Source organism: Barbatula barbatula, assembly GCF_947034865.1.
Source record: "Barbatula barbatula genome assembly, chromosome: 8".
NCBI lineage: Eukaryota > Metazoa > Chordata > Actinopteri > Cypriniformes > Nemacheilidae > Barbatula > Barbatula barbatula.
Genome location: NC_136771.1, coordinates 45,243 through 65,267, shown reverse-complemented (window position 1 = coordinate 65,267; position 20,025 = coordinate 45,243). Strand labels below are relative to the sequence as shown.

The window sequence follows — 20,025 nt, the reverse complement described above, 5'->3', positions numbered from 1 at the left end:
TGCCGGAAAATCTGTCAGTATTTTCTCAGGAAGTGCTCGGCACTTTAAGTGTCCACTGTACTGAAGGGCCTTCTGAATTATTCACGTCGACTCGTGACCCATTCCTGCCGGACTGCAGTCCTCTTGGAGTTCTCAGTTGTGTTTCATTTAGGATTCACCTCAGTCTCCGATATTTCTCTTAACCTTGCTTTAGAAAAAAAGAGACTGTCATTGTTCAAATCCAATGTTAGCATTTAATGTCAGCATGCACCAATCTGGTGTCTCTTTACAGCAGATGAGACCTTTGGGAGCTGTGATGGAGGTATGTAGTTATATATGACTTTGTGTGTAGTTTGTGAGACACTGATGAGACACAGACAGGTGTTTGCTGATAGATAGACAGACACAGGCCGGTTCAGAGGATCATGGGAAAATTATTTTGTCACACTACGATGACGTCCGAATGGATGTGTGATCAAAAGAGAACATTCTGATCAGCAGAAATGTAAATACAGCTGCATTGTGGGAGCGTGTGTGTGTGTGTGTGGTCTCAATTTGGTCCCGAGCTATTTTTTGTCTAAAGACCTCTGTGACTCTAGTGCTCACATCTTCACACACAGTTATAGTGTATACACAGGTATAGAATGTTTTACTTATACCTAATATCATTGAGTACATTACATGTTGCTAAGGTAAATGGTTGCTTTGATGATATTTTTGCATATTTTTTCAAATCTGTAAAGCGGCATGGTATCAATCCTCATTGTGAAAAGTGCTACAGAAAAAAACATTATTAATCTAATAGGTATTCAATTATGTGGCACTGTCAAATAGATTTGACACATTTTTTAAGTATTTCTTTTCAATTCTGGGCAATTTTTGGTTATATAAAACTACAAGTACAGAGCCAAGAAATCCGGTAAGCATTTACCCAAACAGAGTAATTATTTTTACCTAAACTTTTCAAACATTTATTTTCTGAAATCAAATAAAATACAGGCCTAAATCTAATTTTAAAAATGTTTGTCTCAGCCTCAGAGTTGCGCCCACTGATGGTTGGCTGAACGTCTGATGCATAATGCACACTCTCTTGGAAAAACTTCAGAAAGCTCGAAGTCGTCAATAGATTGGTTCAAATGTACAGGATTTCCGGAAGACATGCGTGTTTGCGTTCTTCAGAGGTCCGTTTGGAAACAACACAAAGCCGTCGTGTTTACATCGGTTTACATTTGTTACAATGAGAATTCATCATGATCGACTAAGCGCTGAATTCCTAAAAGTATACGAAGATCACGGCATAAACTCATAAACGTTGTTGCTGTTAACTTTTGACACATTCATGAATATACACCGGTCTGTTACTGCAGGGACATTTCCACGCCTCTAAACATGACATGACAAGTAAAGTAGTAAAGGCAATAAGAAAGGAAATAAAAGAAACTCACCTAAAATATACATATATTTTTAAATAAGCTTAAATCATAAAAAAGTTATACAATATAAAACCACATAACAAAATACAATTAAAATGATATATAATTATAAATGAGAGATTTTTTTTAATCAGACTAAATTATTTTCATTTGAAACTGTAAAAATACTGATTTATTATTAGGGTTTGTTTTAACGGTAAGGTGAAGTTTAGGGGATACAATACAGTTTGTAAAGTATACAAATCAATACATCATTGGTAAGTCCCCTTAAAAGATGGAAATCCAATGGGTGCGTGAGTACAAGAAAAATATGCAAAGTGCAAAATTCTGTAGAAATGAAGCTTAATCCAGCTCAATGCAAATGACTTTAAATACAAACACACGATGCATACAGTACAGTACAGTAATTGACATTGTAAATGTTTGTTTTTCACACGCAGCAGTTTTGAGTTCCGTTTGAACAGACATGTCTTTAAGATAAAACGTCTTGTCTTATAACACAATGTGCTGAGTGATAACTTTAATAACCTGTTGTAACACTTGAGACAAATTTTTGATAAACTGTGTGGGGTGATAGCCTATGATCCCTTATAATGAAGTGTGTGTAGGCTGCTCACTATAGGTTTTAGAACAGTGTGTGTGTCAGAGAGAGCGCACAGTATTCAGTAATACAGGAGGCTTTCCTAAAACGATTTAATCTGACATACAATCTGGAAACTTTCCTGAATCCTGGAATACAGGCTTAATACAGCCACTATACAAAAGCGGAGATCAATTGGACCCTGCTAACTACCGAGGCATTTGTGTGAAGACTCTGTAGTATCCTGAATACTCCAATTCAAGCTTTCCTCACCAAACACAATGTCTTAAGTAAAAGTCAGATCGAATTTCTACCTAACCACTGCACCACCGACCACATCAAAAGACACACAAAAGACATGAGTCAATGAGCACGTCGATCATAACAAAATGATGCATGCTTTGTTGATTTAAAAAAAGCATTTGATTCAATATGGTATGACGGCCTATATTATAAAATTCTACCATGACATCATTAAATCCATGTACACAGAAAACAAATGCAGAGTTAAAATTGGCGATTAAACGAACAGAATTGTTCACTCAGGGGTGGGAAGTAAGACTGGGATGCAACTCGAGTCCAACTCTGTTTAACTTCTATATAAATGACTGACACTTCATACAGGCAAAACTGAACAAAACCACATCAGAATAAACTAATTGATCGAAGAAATTCAAAAGTCATCTTTAGATCATTGGGAAAAGGAAAGTAAAAACCAAAGTAAGCTAGAATGTTATCGGACCCTAAACAGAAAATACAATCTGTCCCTTGTTACAATCAATGCACAAGTTTACTTTTATTAAATTCTCATGTTTCTGCCTAAAAATACATTTGATAGAAATCTATTTATTTGATAACATATTCATTTGTTTTGAAATGTATTTTCACATATTTTTATAATAATTTGATATTTCATTTTATATTTATGTCTTATTTAGCACCTTATTTTAATTTGACTCTAATGTTTGTACTTATTGTGTGTCTTTTGTATGTTCAATGCTTAGGCAATATTTTAAGAACACACAATCATGCCGTGAAATTGAGAGAGAGAGGATAGTGTAGAGTGTTTTGCGCTGTCACTTGGCTGTGCTGCTAAACGATATGTCAGAAAATCAATTAATTACTTTTAAGCAGCAGTTAACAGCATCCACACAATACAGACCCATGAATTATTAAAGAGAGAAGAGCTGCCCCCCACATCCCTTAACTAAACTCCCCATATACAGTACAGTAGTGACGGACAGACACAATGCAGTTTAATTGCTCAGTTGTTTCTCTTTCATCGCTCAGGAGATTTAGATTAGATTAGATTAGATTCAACTTTATTGTCATTTCACATATACAAGTACAGTGTAACGAAATGTAGTTTAGGTCTAACCAGAAGTGCAGTTAGCAAGTGCAGGATATACAGTTAGAATAAATACAGAATACAATTTGAGAGAATATAATACAGTGGGCATGGACTATACAAATATTTTGCAGTAGGAATGTTCTATGAAAATATGACAGTAGGTATATACTATGAACAATATATACAGATGACTATATACTATGAACATTAATGTACAGGTGGCTATGAACAAATAATAATTTAGACTAAAATAGTGCAAGTGACTTAGGTATGCATAAATTATTAACATTGGCTTTTAAAGTTGCAGTGCAATAGGTGAGTTAATGCAGTTATTAAAGTTACAGTGGAGTATACGAGTTAATGCAGTTAATAGTTTGCAGTCCAGAAGATGAGTTAATGCAGTTTATAGGTTACAGAGCAGTAGATTAGTTAATGCAGTAATTGAAGTTACAGTGCAATAGATGAGTAGATGCAGTTAATAGAATTACAGTGCAGTAGATAGGTTAGTGCAGTTATGGAAGTGGTCCATTAGTGCAAATGAGCATTCAGTTAAATATTCCTGGTGTGCAAGTGAGCAGTATAGAGTGCAAATGATGCTGTGTGTGTGTAAACAGTCCGGTAGAGCAGATAACATGAAGTACTGGTGTGTACAGTTCAGTCATGCATGCAGCCCTGTAGTGCAATGTAAACAATGTTATAGCAGCATTGGAGTTAAAGGTAAGAGAGGTAGTGGAATCAGTTGGGGGAGAGTTCAATAATGAAACAGCTATGGGAAAAAAGCTGTTTCTTAGTCTGCTGGTTCTTGTCCGGAGGCACCGGAAGCGCCTACCGGAAGGCAGGAGAGTAAACAGTCTATGAGCGGGGTGAGAGGAGTCCTTGAGAATGCTGCGAGCTCGACGCAAACAGCGTTTCTTCTGGATGTCCTCAATGGCAGAAAGTGTAGTCCCTGTGATGCGCTGGGCTGTTTTCACCACCCGCTGCAGTGCCTTGCGCTCAGCAAGAGAACAGATGCCGTACCAGACTGTGACACAGTTGGTCAGGATGCTCTCTCTCGTGCAGCGATAGAAGTTCACCAGGATAGTTGAAGACAGTTGGTTCTTCTTCAGTGTCCTCAGAAAGAAGAGACGCTGGTGAGCCTTCTTGACCAGGCATGAGGTGTTGGTGGTCCAGGACAGGTCCTCCGAAATGTGAGTCCCCAGGAACTTAAAACTGGAAACACGTTCAACAGCCATCCCATTAATGTGGATGGGGTCGTGTGTGCCTCCTTTCGCCTTCCTGAAGTCCACGATGATCTCCTTTATCTTGGAGGTGTTAAGGAGCAGGTTGTTGTCGGTGCACCATGTGGCCAGATGCCGGACCTCCTCCCTGTATGCAGTCTCATTGTTGTTGCTGATGAGACCAATCACTGTTGTATCGTCTGCAAACTTGATGAAGGAGTTAGATCCGTTCACAGGCCTGCAGTCGAGTGTGAAAAGGGAGTAGAGAAAGGGGCTCAGTACGCAGCCCTGTGGTACACCAGTGTTGAGGGTGGTGGTGGTGGAGCAGATGGGGCCTAACCTAACAAGCTGAGGCCTGTTCATCAGGAAGTCCATAATCCAGTTGCAGGTAGGGTTGTTGATGCCTAGGTTTCCAAGTTTGACGATTAGCTTGGAAGGGATGACGGTATTGAAAGCAGAACTGAAGTCTACGAACAGCATACGTGCATAAGTGTCCTTATTGTCCAGATGTGTGAGCACGGAGTGCAGCGCCATGGACACTGCATCATCTGTGCTCCTATTGTTGCGATAGGCAAATTGGTATGGGTCCAGTGTGGGTGGTAGAGAGTCCTTTAGGTGTGCCAGGACCAGCCGCTCAAAGCACTTCATGACAATTGGTGTGAGTGCTACAGGGACAGGTTGAAATGCGAGCTGCTCCGAACATACCCGGAGTACGCGACCAGGGATGCCATCTGGGCCAGCAGCCTTGCGCGCGTTGATCCGACTTGCATTGTGCATTGTGAGCATCAGTGGCGTTAAGTGAGATGATTGGGTGGTCAGCAGAGGGTGTGAGCTTGGTAGCTGTTTCCTTGTTGTCTCTCTCAAAGCGAGCATAAAAGTCATTAAGCTCGTTCAGGAAGACGGCATCTGTGGCTATGGGGGTGGAGTGTTTGGGTTTGTAATGCCCAGCCACATGCGTCGAGGGTCAGAATTGGAAAAAATGCTCCTCTAGCTTCAGCTTATAGCAGTGCTTGGCCTTTTTGATACCCCTCTTCAGATTTGCCCTAGAAGTATTTAATGCAGTTCTCAGTTGTGTGTCAACTTAGTCTCAGATGTTTCTCCAAAAGTTTCTCAGAATAAAAAGAGAACAGTTGTTGAAATCCAGGAAGAGTCGGAGGTTAAAATGAATGTAGATTGTAGAGGTATAATCATCTTTTTTTGACAAACGTTTGAGTTGATATTGAGATCTTCACTAATATTGACTTTTGATTGCAGACGAGACAAATCTGAGTTCAATTTGACACATTGTTGACATTTCTTCTCAAACTCTCATGACAGACACGTTTGTCACATTTCTGACTCTTTCTCAGGAGAAAATATTATCTGCAAAGAAAAGGTTCTGTGGATGCTAAAGGTGTGGAACTATGCAGTCCAAAAAAGAACCTTTAACGAACCTTTCCCAGATTCAGAAGAGATTGTCTCAACATTGTCTCAATATAAACATTATAAAAAGATTTGAGTTGTACTATTTACATTTATTTCAAACATATTAGCTGTTTATATAAGTCATCAATTAAGTCAAGTCAAGTCAACTTTATTTAAATAGCGCTTTTTACCATTTCCATTGTTACAAAGCGACTGTATTTAATTAACTGATTGATTTCTCCTAATGTTTTTTGTTTCAGACAAAAAATAATATTTAATGAAATGTATTTCATATGCAAATAACAACATACGGTATACTCTAAAAAACAATGTGTAGGTTTTTGTTGTTTCGACTTACAATTCAACTTAAAAATATGAATTCAATATATTTGATGCAAACTTGTTGTGTTGACTTATATTTATAAATTGAATTATCTCCAAATTTTAAGTCAAACAGGTCCTTTTGTTTTTCAATTGAACCAACAATTTTTTGCTATAGTTAAAACATTGCAGGGTATTAGCTCTTTCCAGTTGTACAGTAAATAAATGTATTGCATGATATCCCCTCTTTAAATGACCCTTCTTATTTAATCTGAACGTTTGCTAGGTTTGGCCTCATTGATTGTTGGGCCTCAGGAAGGGATTATTGATCCTCTGTGCCCAGTAGTACCGGCCCCGGGGTGGGTCGTCTCTAGGGGCGCAGGGGACAGACTGCCTCTGGGCAGAGACTAAATCTGTGCCATCTTCCATAAGTGTGTCTGAGGTGCTGATAGTTTCAAAACTGGACAGACAGCACTATATGCAACCCATCTTTGTGGGATGAGCAATGACAGGAGCTACATACCCACATATGTAGCTCCTGTAACATCACATAGTTGTGATGTTACGACCGTTGTGACTTACTGTGGCTTACCAAACCTTTCCTGCTACCCAAAGTCATACAGGTCCTTTGAAAACTGAGCTGTGGGTTGAATCGTGTTTATTCCATTGTCATCTTTGACACGATTGACCTATTGACGACCAAAATAGCATCTTTGTATGAGCACCATTCAACAAGCACATGTTGAGATATCTGTCATGTGCACAAATTTGTTTAAAGTGCATGTTTATGATGTCTAAAATTGATGTTTTAAAGTTGTCTTTCTCTCTCTGGCTGAACGTGAATATGTGAAACGGCGAAGGAGATTTAATGCAGTTCTCAGTTGTGTTTCTTTTGAGTCTCAATTTAGCTTCAGATGTTTCTCATAAAATTGTAAAATGACAAAGACTATGGAGGTGAAAATGAATGTAGATTGTAGAGTTATAATAATCTATATTTGAGTAAATGTGATGAGAAATGTTTGAGTTGATATTGAGATCTTCAGTAATATTGACTTTTGATTGCAGACGAGACAAATCTGAGTTCAGTTTGACATATTGGTGACGTCTCTTCTCAAACTCTCATTACAGACACATTTGTCACATTGATGACTCTTTTTCTCAGGAGAAATATCTGAGACTTAAGCAAACGTTTCCATTTTATCACAATAACGTCTGAGAGAAATAATTTAAATATCGAAGAGATTACGTCACAGGATTTTGGGATTAGATATCCAAAAAAAGTCTATATTTTTTTAAGTAGAGCAAAGAAACTTTGTGAAAACAATGTGAATTTTGTTCATATCTTTCACGTCATCTGCCTAGAATCAGTTCATCCACGACCTCCATTTTCACAGCATCCAGAAATCCCGAGATGGAGGAGAAATCATTGCCTAAATGAAATTAGAAGGTCAGAATAGCCTTGGGGCAGAGAGATGGGTCTGTCTCCTGAGGCAATGGTTACTGATGGGATATATTAGTCATGACTGCATGTCATCTTTCCCTCCATCACCTCTTCATAATCTGGATTTTTTTGTAATCTGGTGCGTGCTGGTGTATAAAAGCAGAGGGAAAAGAGCAAGTCCTTATTTCAGGTGCAAAACTTTGGATTGGGTTCGTCCCGTCAGAGCGAGCAGAAATGAATTCGGCGTCCTTCAAAGCATCCGCACCGCTCTCGTGGGCTATGTACTTCATGAGGAAGGGCCGAAGCAGCAGCGCACTTTTTGGTAAAGTCCAAACTGTCACTCATAAATGTTTTGATATTATTTAGATTAGAATTTTGTTCTCCCTTTCTTTACATTGCATGTTGTTTTTCTTTGATGTCGATTCATATCTTCTTTTGTTTCTTTTTTTTCTTGCTTTAAAATATAAAAGAGGAACCGCTCAAATAGGGAAATACAACTTTAGTGTGTGTGTGTGTGTGTGTGGTTGTATGATTCCATCAGGCCTTAAAGCAGGATTTTATTTGTCAGAATAACAATTTTAAATCACAGGATATATACAATGATTTTTATATTATTTTAAGGTGTTCACTTTGTTTTCTGGATATTTTCTGGAAATTTTCAGCTGCCCTGAATTTCATGTAATATAGAATTAGCTATGTTATATAAAAATAAGTAAATTGAACTGAATTAAATTATCTCTTTAATATCTCGATTATTTCTCTAACCATCAGTGGCATTTAATAGAGCGCAAATGGAAATATTTGCTTAAATTTTCATTCATTTTTATATTATAAGCTTTGTTATAAAAAATATATTTTTGTTTAGGATATGACCCTCCATGGCTGAACTGAACATGATCACATATTTGCAACCTTGCGATGCTTGTCAATATATTTTATGGCCGACTACAAGCACTATTGATCGCTCAACTTTCAGAGATCAGATTACTCCAATTCAGTAAAACAGAAGAGGAGGATCCTGGACATCCAGACCCGCGGAGCCTTTGTGCTAGAAAATCATTTATGATTGGCGTGTGTGCATGTTATATTTTCCCTGAAATTGATCGTTGGTTTCACGTTCGGGCCAAGATAACAGTATTTTTTGGTATGTGTGTGTGTTTTAATTTTACCAAAGTTAACTTGAATTGGTAACCTCAAGTGCATCACTTTACCTTTTTTAAGCAGAACATAAAATAATCCTCAACTGAGACTTCATGACACATGAGTAACAGATCTCATGACACAGCATTTTAACAAATGAATCAGTTCATGTAGAAATCAAAATCTTTAAGTTCTTTGTGTTATTGTTGTGAAATGAAGCTGCACATTGACTCGTTTTACTTATTCTTAGTCAAGGCATAGAGATAAAAGTGCATCTCGCAACAGTAAATCAGTCGAGAATAGATTGTATGTTGATATATGTTCTGTCAGTATCTGAAATTGGAATGAACATTGTGAATTTTATACAGTTTGTCATTAAGTGTATCTTTCATCAAAAGGCAGACTCAACCTTTTACACCAAATTAGCAAAACCTGGGGATTTTAGCAGCCAGATTAACTGTTCCTCTTTTAAAACATTGGGAGTGTTGTCTTGGATACATGTAATTTGCAGTTCTCAGGTGGTTAATGGTGGTTGAAAAACATTTGCATTGTCTGGCACATCCACATCATAACATGCTCCATGAGATTCATATAAAATCTAGTGCTGCCCCCTTTTGGCTACAGAATACGAATTATAACTGCGATCAGACATCTGCTCTTCGGTTCACACTCAGACCCTTGCTCTTCCTGTTCCTTGTCGTCATTTATTTTAGTAGAGGATAGACCTTTCTATATAACATTCTTTACCTATTTTGGAAAGTCTGTAACACTATGTTTATTGCGTGTGCACATTGTGTTTGTTTGTTACAGTACAATCACATCTTCTCATGAACACGATAATGCTTTGAAGATGCAGCTCTTGTTATTTTGCATTTGACAATAACAATAACAAAACTTCACGTAGATTCACCTATCACAAAACTAATATTCACATTTTAAGACAAAACCATTTTATATATATTTTTAAGTAACTGGATGTAATCTTGTACTCTTTTTGACGTCTGTTTATTTGGCAGTTTTAAAAACATTTGTATTTATTTTAAATCAAATGTTCATGCGCATTATATATCATTTAAAATAAACCAAGTTATTATTTACTGTCTTTTTCTTTCATCTCTTCATCGTGTCGGTTAATCTTTACTGTCACGTGACCGGTAACTTCAAACCAAACGATTCAAAACAAATTAACATTGCGACGAGAGCGCGCGTCGAAGCACGCTCGAGAGGAATTCCATTGACTGCTCGTTCCCCCATTCGGATGGGCCTCTAATTGGTCGAGCCTACTGAGTGTTGTCAGTCGAGGCCAATGAGAAAGCTCGAAGGGACGGCGTATGCAAATATCTCCCCGGTCTGGCATTCCTGTGCTGAGCATTGCCAGTAAAAGCCGCGTCGCTGCCGCGAGAGTCACTCACCGCACCATCATTCCCACTGCAAAGCGACGTCCTGGAAGCGCCGTGGGCTGGATTCAGGAAGAATATTTTCTCCTAACAGCTTATGTTCATAGAAAGACAACAGAGTACATCTTCTTTTTCTTCCAGGTGAAAGTGAACCGCAAAAACGCGTGCGTCAGAGATAGCGTGTCCAAGGTGCGCAACTTTACGCACGCTTTCTAACGGATAGGCTACGCGGGTCAGCTCTGATGATTCCTTCTGAAAGAGGAAGAATATCGAAGTGTTCACGAAGTTCAGTCTAAAGACTGACTTAAAGTCTTTTCTACCTCGTCGAGCGGATAGTAACGAAAAGTTTCTACGTTGCGCTTCGGCTCTTGCTGTTCCGCGCATCTCAGCTGCGCGTCTGGAGACTTTGGATCCTGATCCGGTGTGAGAAGCTCTCAAAACATACAAATGGTTTTTCTTTGGGACGCCAAATACGGTAAGATGTATTTCTCAAGTCTCTGGACACAGGGCTATTTTGACTTCGTGTTTAATAATATCTCGACGTTGGCAGCTTTTAATATCCACAGTATTTCATATCTGAACCTGCTGGTGATTTAGATGTGACATTTAATAGGCATAGACGCTCCTCGTTGTTATTTTTAATATAAGCCTCCCTCTCTCTCTCTCTCTCTGAGTAAAAGAGACAACCATTCTTGTTCTCGAAGCAGTAATAAAGTAAAATAGTAACAGTACAAAGAATTAGCGAATAGCATCTTTAAATAATAAAGCAATTCACTGCAGACTAAAGATTAACATGATTAAAATGCGAATGTAACATTTATTAAGTCGTTAAAGGGATAAAGAATTAAAAAGTGTAATAGACTGAAACTGTTTTATTGTTTGGTAAAGTTTTCACATCTCATTCGTTTATGATATAAATCTTCTCCCAAATGTGTCTGTGTATTTTAAGCGTACGGCAACTCTCTCTTTTCCATCACCTAGGTCCTACTCTTATTCCTCTCTCTTTATAACCGCAAATACTCATCGTCACCAGCTCCAGTTTTGAGCTGATCCAGTGCTTCTGCATTTATATTGGGTGGCGCGTCCGTGCCACAGCAGGTCCTTCCTACAGTAGCGTTTATCGCACTCATGTGCCAGTGGTTGAATAAATGTGCTTTTAATGGTTTAATTTGCCTCTTTATAATCTAAAGATGTATACTGCAAATGCGTAGGTGAAATGAGAAAAAAACGCAGTAACATAATAGTGTGGATGGAATGAGATCCTTACAGTATGTTACAGTGGTTTTGGGGTCAAAATAAATGGTGAGGTTTATTGACATACCTAATCAAATATATCATTTTGTTTATAAAAAAAATATAAATCTATAAAGTGTGTAGTCTATAGTTTTGTAATAAACTACATACTATACATCAAAATTTCAGATAGATCAGAACTTGAAATTGCATAACATTGAATTTCACTAAAGTGTGATTCAATTTAAGACATTTCTCATCCAGTCAGATTCTACAGACAGTTATTTAATAAAAAAATTTGCATGCAACATTGTATCTTAGATCTTAAATAAGTTAAATAGTTTTATTAAAATGAATGCAATACTTAAATAATATAATTTGACATCAACGTGAATTGAGGTGTTTTATTCTTAACATATGATGAGTTGAACAACAATGAAACGAAATGTGATGTTTCTTGCTTCCTGTTTCAGAACCTGCGCCTGGGCGACGCTTCACGCCTCCCTCGACCACCCTGAGCTCAGGGAAGATGAACGAGGGCTTGCCCCTGGGGGCTCAGGAGAGCAGCGGCGCCGCCCTGGTGGGCAAACTGCGGATGGCTGACCGGAGCATGGTGGAGGTGCTTTCCGACCACCCGGGAGAACTGGTGCGCACGGACAGCCCAAACTTCCTGTGCTCTGTACTGCCCACACACTGGCGCTGTAACAAGACCCTACCCATCGCCTTCAAGGTACCGGACCACCGTCTGCTGTTTCCTTTCAACACCGTCTGTGTTACACACCCAATTTTACAGTGTCTTTAAATGGAAAGTAAGAGTCTTTGTTACTTGTGAGATGCGCTCACATTGGATTTGTCACATTGAATTTTATTCGCTATAAAGTGTTTTGACACAGACCAAACATACCAAACTAAACTTAAAGGATTAATTAATGCAAAACGCCACTCGTGCTGTATATTCCAAGTGTCCTAATGGCAAACATGTTTGCTAAACTAAACAATTATCCTTTCATTTATGAAAGTTTAGACTTTGGGGGTAAAAATTACATTTAATTTTTTGGTTGAAGAATTTATTTAATATCGAAATTATCATAATAAATGATTTCTAGGAGATCATTGTGCAAAAATGATCATCTGTCGTAAATATTTTTAGCTGAATGAAAGGACAATAACATAATGTATCATTATAAAAAAATGCAGTTCTGCCTCAAGCTTTAAAATCTTAAAAATATCTTGTCCAATTTGACAATTTTGCTTCAGTCTTTTAACATCCTTAAATGCTTTGGAGGGATACGTCTGTAATTGTTGTTAATCTGCTGCGGTCACGGGTGACCTCAAGTTCTTTCATCATCGCGTTTGGCAATCGATGGCATAAATGTGACCCACCCAGTCTTGCCAACGCTAAAACGTAATGAATGATCCTGCGAGAGTTTTTCGCTGGACTCAGGACTGTTACTGTACTGACATTTACAGTTAATATGCAAATAACCTGCTTATTCTGTTTAGATGTGGAGATATTGGCCATGACGCAGGGCAGCGGAGACGATTTGAATGTTATTTGTGTTTTATTTTCACCATCACGTCTGCCCATGTGTTTTCATGATAAAATGTCTATTGATGCTGCAAATTTAACAACAATAAGACAAATTAAATAAGAAAAAAACGTCGACTTGTACAACATGTTTTATAATTTTTTGCTATCTAATTGTATTATTCTTGTTTTGTTATTGTGTTTTAATGAATGTGCTGTTGCATGCGGAATTTCTATAATTGTTTTGTGTCTAACATATATTATCATTCACCGGACGGCAGGTGGTGGCTCTCGGCGATATTCCCGATGGAACGCTGGTGACAGTAATGGCGGGGAACGATGAGAATTACTCGGCAGAGCTCCGCAACGCCACAGCCGCCATCAAAAACCAAGTTGCCCGATTCAACGACCTGCGTTTCGTGGGCCGCAGTGGAAGAGGTGAATATATGATACCAAAATAGATTTTCTCTTGGCTTTGTGTCACCCTGCACGATGCTTTTAGCCGGTTGTGTGGAACAGATGTTGGCTTGCATATCTCTGATTGTAGAAATATGACACACACAGTATATCTTGTACTCTGAAGGACCATATTGGCTCCTAGACACAAGCAAGTGAGGAGGACGTCCCCAGATGTCCCCGAAGGATGGTTTTCTCAGATTTAGTGGACAATTTGCATGTTTGTTCGAAGGAAACGGTCGATGCAGTCATACCGCAGACAATAACGAGACATTTTAATTCCCTTTTGTGTTTGATGTACGAACGCACACATCAGACCTTTACACCTGACACTTCTGTTTCCTGTGCGTCTGGTCGACAGTCAGACAAAATCAGGTGCAGTCAAATACGGCAGTCTTATCTATTTAAAGCATAACCCATTATGTACACTAGCTAGACATCCACCCCATCCAGTGTTTTGTACTGCTGACTCAACAAGTGTAGGACTGTTTAACAATTTCATCGGGCTGTGGGCGGAGCAACAGTAGAGTACAAGAATGTAGAAATAGATTTAAATGTGACAAAAATCACAGATGAAATCAATTATTTCTCAGAGATATCCGTAAGATTAAATGGAGACCTCAGATGTTTCTCTTGAGAAAATAAAGAGCTAGAAATGTGACAAAGTGTCTGTCATGAGAGTTTGAGAAGAGACGTCAACAATGCGTCAAACTGAGCTCAGATTTGTCTCGTCTGCAATCACAAGTCAATATTGTTGAAGATATCAATATCAACTCAAACATTTCTCATCCCATTAACCCAAATCCTGATTATTCAACCTCAACAATCTACATTAATTTTACGTTTCTATAAACTATTTAAACAATTACATTTGGTTAACTTTTTATTCCCAGACTATTTTTGAAGAAACATCTGAGACAAAGTTTTAACTTCTAATCAGAGCCAGCCCTTTAAGCGAACTAAGCGGCTACCTAGGGCCTCACCGCCACTAGGGGCCCCCAAGAGCACATGATGTGACAGCTTTTTTGTGATATTTTTACGACACTCATCAATTTTGTCATGTAGGGCCGTGCACACTGTTTTTTCTGTGGTGTTTGTCAGAATTTGTGAAATGACTGACTAAACGCAACATTGCAATATCAAAATAAGTGAGGTGGCCAATCAAATAAAAGGAGGCGGGAGTTACTGGTTACGGAGCGGAGCAGTGGCCAATCAAATCAATGAAGTCGGAGCTACAGTCACGCCTTCAGCTGTTCAACAAGACGCATCAGGTCAAGTCGAGATTGCTGTGCAACACAAAACAAAAATAGTGACTAACACATTCAATATTTGACAACTGTTTATTATATATTATATAAATGTTGAACATCCGGCACTTTTCACTTGATGCAAACAAGAAAATGCTGATTTAGATAAAAAATGTTATTTACGTGATTCATGTAATTTATAATTATCTTTCAATTCAATGTTTTATTAGGGATCAAGTTGTAGAATAATTAGTTAAAAAATAATTGTGGGCATATTGTAAATTAATTTAATGGTTTATACACTAAATACATTTATGGCAAATACACTAAATAAAAAGATTAAATAATGCTCAAGGGCTGTGTGACTTTAAGGTTGTGGTTAAAACAAAATAGAAAAAAATTGCAAATAGTTTAATGCATTGAAAAATTAATGCCACAACAATTGTATGGTCTGTGCTCAAAATTTAAAGGGGCAGTTCACCTAAAATTGGAAGTTATGAAATTATTAAATCTCAATACACTTGTAATGCAAGTAGTGCTGGGAAAGTTACAGCGTTATTATTGCGTTAACGCATTAATTAATTAACGCTGGCATCATTTTTTTGAGTATTATTTTATTTCTAAAGACTGTTGCTCACTGTCAATGTACAGACAAACAGTTGGTCACAGAAGGGGTGGGATGATGATCGGCACTGGCTCAACCAATGAGAGCATTTGGGGTTGGCCTTCGTTTTAAATCTCTTCCTTTTCCTATTGTATGCATAGTGAGGCTAATGCAGACAACATTGTTAAACATGCACGCCTAGAGCGTCAGAGCGCAAACTACTCAACTGAGCTCTTTTTCACGTCGTATTACTCTGAAACAGAAAAATAAACACACAATTATGTAAAAATTACCATATTAGCAAGGGTCCATGTAAAAAAAGTCAGTTTTAGGAACGTTAACAGCTGGAAAACTAAATGGACGTGTCACAGTATATTAAATCCGTATATCTATATAGAACGCTCTTAAAGGGGCCGCAGCATGACAAAGATCTCATTTTATCATGCTTATCAAACAACAAAGGACGGGCCCAAAACTATCACTTATATTAAAGGAATTGTGTTCTCCTTATATGAATTGTTATTGTTGCTTTAAATACATTTTAAATACAGTACACTTTACAATTTGTGTTGAAATAGAGTTTGTGTATAAGCAATAAAATCAATAATCATTATAACAAGTTTTTCTATTAGAAACTAGAAAGGTTAATGCCCTGGCAGTGCCAGATAACTTTTTATATTTTTTATATTTAATTTGATTACAATTACGTTTAAGTTGAAATTTACAAGAAATATTTTAAGTTAAAATTGTTAATGCTACTATATATAGCAGGGCTAGTCATCTGGCAGCCCGCTGGGCAAAGGCGGCCCGCCAATCATCTTTAGCTGGCCCCCCTTCACATTTCACATAAGTGGAGAGATGCCACATCTTTGAACTCCAAAATCCTGCAATATTCAATACAAAAGTAATATTCATAACGATACTGACGACTTATAAAGCGATCGGTCTGTCAAAAAACTGGCCTGCATCCTATTTATACTTTTAGAAACTGGCCCTCAAGGAAAAGTAGTTGAAGACCCCTGATGTAAAGGAAACACTGTTAAATAAAAAGCACATTATTTGTTTAAAGTGTTTGCAAACCAAATCTTATTGCACTTTTGTCCATATAGCAGTACTTCGGAAAAAAAAAAAACTACTTTTAAATTCATTAAGCAATTTTTACGCTTAACAATGCAATTAATCATGATTAACTACAGAAAAGTAATGCGATTAATGCGACTTAAAAGGTTTTACTGTTGCCCAGCACTAAATGCAAGTTTTATTTGTTTTTATGACATTCATACATCCCAAACAGCTAACACAGCTCAAACATTGACAATAGTCGATTGTATTGGGATCACAGGGGAGCCCCCAAAAATAAATTCTGTTAAGGGCCCGTAAATGCTTGGGCCGGCCCTGCTTCTAATGCTTTTAAGATGTATTGCAATGTTCCTCATTTGTAAGTTACTTTGGATACAAAAGTGTCCTCAATGTAGACATTTTTAAAGTTGGATCATTGTTGTTTTGGATATTTGCAATCCGTTTGGTCTATTGTAACTTTGTGAATAATATTCAAGAAATGAATTATTGTCTGAACAAAACACTTCTCATGTAGACCGCGTTTGTTGACTTACTAGACGGACTTAATGGAGAGTCACTTAAAGGAGTAGTTCACTTTAAAGTTAAAGATTCATGATAATTAATTTACCCTAAAGTCATACAAGCTGTCCGTATGGTTATTTATTCTGTCAAATACAAATTGAGGCCTTTTAGCAAAGCTTTCCAGGGTTCTTCCCCTTATGAAGCATTTAAACGGGGGCCGTGGGTTAAGGTCCAAATTTAAGTTTCATCACAGGTTAAAAAGGCTCTACACATCACCAGTTGATGAATAACGGTTTAAGGGAATAAGGGCAACCCACGTCCATGACTTACGTAGTACGCAGTCATGTTAGAAAGGTCACACGTGATGTGGATTTCAACAGATTTAATCATGCTGTGGCCTGGGGGTTAGAGCGTTGGGCTTCTGATCAGAAGGTTGCCAGTTCAAATCTCAGTGCCAGCAGGTCATGACTGAAGTGCCCTTGAGCAAGGCACCTTACCCCTGATTGCTCTGCAGTAATGTGCCACTGTAGAATACTATTCGGAAGTCACTTTGGATAAAAGCGTCTGCCAAATGAATAAATGTAAATGTATCCCTGATATTCACATGAACTTACTATTTTAAACAATAATCTTTCACAAATACATACAGTATAACGTGTCATTCAACATCCAAGAACGGTCTTCTTTCTCCACACTCCACACTTTCTCAGAACTTTCTCCAACGTGATAACAGAGTACCTGAAAGTGACCTATTTGTCAGATATGGTGACCCATAACCAAATGTGACATCTGCATTTAACCCATCCAGAGAGTAGTGAACACACGCACAGCAAGTCATGAACTCACGTACACCCGGAGCAGTGGGAAGCTATCACTGCAGCGCCCGGGGAGCAAACAGGGTCAGGTGCCTCGCTCAAGGGCACGACAGTCGCTTCCAGCTGGCCCTGAGATTCGAATCATTTGACCTTCTATTTACGAGTCCGACTCTCTAACATTAGGCCATATTGCACCATAACACAGCTTTCCGATAAATTGCGGACATGCTACATGGAGGCACTCCAAAGCTCTTTCTTGGAAAAGGACCAATTATTTCACTAGACAACACCCTTATTCATCGACTCGTGTCGTGTAGAGCCTTTCGAAGCTGAGATAAAACAGAAATTTGGACCTTAACCTGAAATTTGTTTTCAACAGAAGAAACAAACACACGGACGGTTTGTATGACAATAATCATGAAATTTTTATTTTCAAGTGAACTGAAACTGAATTATATTTAGCCAAAATGTGTCTATAAATTCATCTTAGTAGTAAAAACAAGGAGGTTAGAGTACATTTATGAGTGTTCATGATGACAGAGAAGTTAGTCAACAACTGTTTCTGGTGATGACACACACACACACACACACACACACACACGCACACTTGATTTTCTTCTGGGAAATGGTGATGTCCCGCGGGGCTGTATTGTTGCTCTGATGCGATGAGTCTGATATAACCCTTAATGTTAATGTTGCTGTCTTACACCTACATGCCCGGACCTGAGACACACAAGCACAATGTTAACACACTCTTTGTCCTCTTCTCTTTTGTCTGCATTTTTATTCAAGCGCACATGCATAATAGAGTGAAAACAGGATTTAGGGGTCTGTGTTTGCTACAGGTGTGTTTAGATCAGAGACAGGCATGTACCGCAAATGAAAGATTGTGTATGGTGTTTTGTGTTTTTGGTTGTGTACACCATGAATGTGTATAGAGACGTATGTAAATGTTTAGTTTTGGGGTGCTTAACTTAATGAAGATATTTGTGTGGTTGCATGAAGGCCCCTGTTGTGCAGAATGTACCACACGACTGTTTCAGACATGCACGTCTGAGCAGACTGTTGTTTATTAGAGCGATGTGTGTGCGCCGGAGAGCAGCTGTACTCTACAGTGATGGAAGTGATTATGGTTAGTGCCGGAAAAGAGTGCGGGCCGAGAGAAAGCTGGCGTGTTAAGTAAGAAACAAATGTAAACTAGACACACACACACACACACACACACACACACACACTCTCTCTTTAATGCTGCTGAAGTGCTCAAGGTTTTTCATCGGTTAAGACATGGAGATAAGACAACAAAGATTCATCTGTGTGGCTTTTCATTCTCTTCATCTTCTATGTTTGCTCAGTTGCTGTCCTGAGGCAGTTACAAACTCACACAACGCACACATACTGTATATAAACTTTTACTTTGTTAATTTGACTTCTGCATGCACACACACCATGAAATCCCCTCTAACCCAGACATTTACAAACAAATGAACATAACCCCCCCCACACACATTAGAGAACCGCACAAGCACACACACTTGTGTATGTATGGGGACGTCCCCTTGATGAACCGCATGCACTTCCTGGTTGTTTGGATAGTGAGTGTCTTCTTAAGACAGAACTTTCCTGTAGCTCAGGGGTAAGAGCATACGTTAACAACGCCAAAATTGTGGGTTCAATCCCTGGGAATTGCACAAACTTAAACACAAATATATAGGAAAAATGCAATGAAAGTTGTTTTGGATAAAAGCATCTGCTAGAAGCGTAAATGTATTGTCATAATAGGCTATTGATGTACATTACAGTATAAATATATAATACTGTGGTATTTTTGCTGTCTTCAAGGCATTTCAGAAAATATCATGATACACAAAATAGTTACAATACTTGCTGTTCTATAGGAAATATTTTTATATTTAGTATTTTAAAATTTATATTTAGCATTCAATAAACTTGTACACAGGTGTGATTGTGTATTAATGTTTGTGTATAAATACTAGTGTGTGTGTGTGAGAGATATCTCAGACTGAAGTTTATGGGTGTTGTCACGGCAACAAAGCTCAGAATAGCACCCGGCTTCGGTCGGGTGCGTTTGCTCGGGTTTGAGCTCTGATCTCTTGTGTGGCTTTAGTGTATGTGTGTGTTTGCAGTCATCCCTGGGAAAGTTTGTCAGATTATGGTGATGCATTTGGAAATATTCATGGGTATTTTTCTGAAAATAAAACTAGATAACTTTTTTTATTGCATGGGATTTATAACCTTTATATGACGATGTATGTTCAAGTGTTTTTAGTTCTGTTTAAA

At 38.1% G+C, this 20,025-nt stretch overlaps 1 protein-coding gene across 5 annotated transcripts in view; it reads left to right on the top strand.

The window, feature by feature from the left end:
• The window catches only part of runx1 (RUNX family transcription factor 1), a 50,946-nt gene that overhangs the window by 18,823 nt on the left and 12,098 nt on the right, over positions 1 to 20,025 (top strand). For 3 of the 5 annotated variants that reach the window (XM_079461522.1, XM_079461520.1, XM_079461519.1), the window contains exons 3-4: positions 11,970 to 12,226; positions 13,306 to 13,462. In XM_079461522.1, the coding sequence (XP_079317648.1) occupies positions 11,970 to 12,226; positions 13,306 to 13,462 (414 nt within the window). Of the gene's footprint in view, positions 1 to 10,229; positions 10,739 to 11,969; positions 12,227 to 13,305; positions 13,463 to 20,025 lie in introns of those variants that run through there. The other 2 variants (XM_079461523.1, XM_079461521.1) reach the window with 1 other exon arrangement.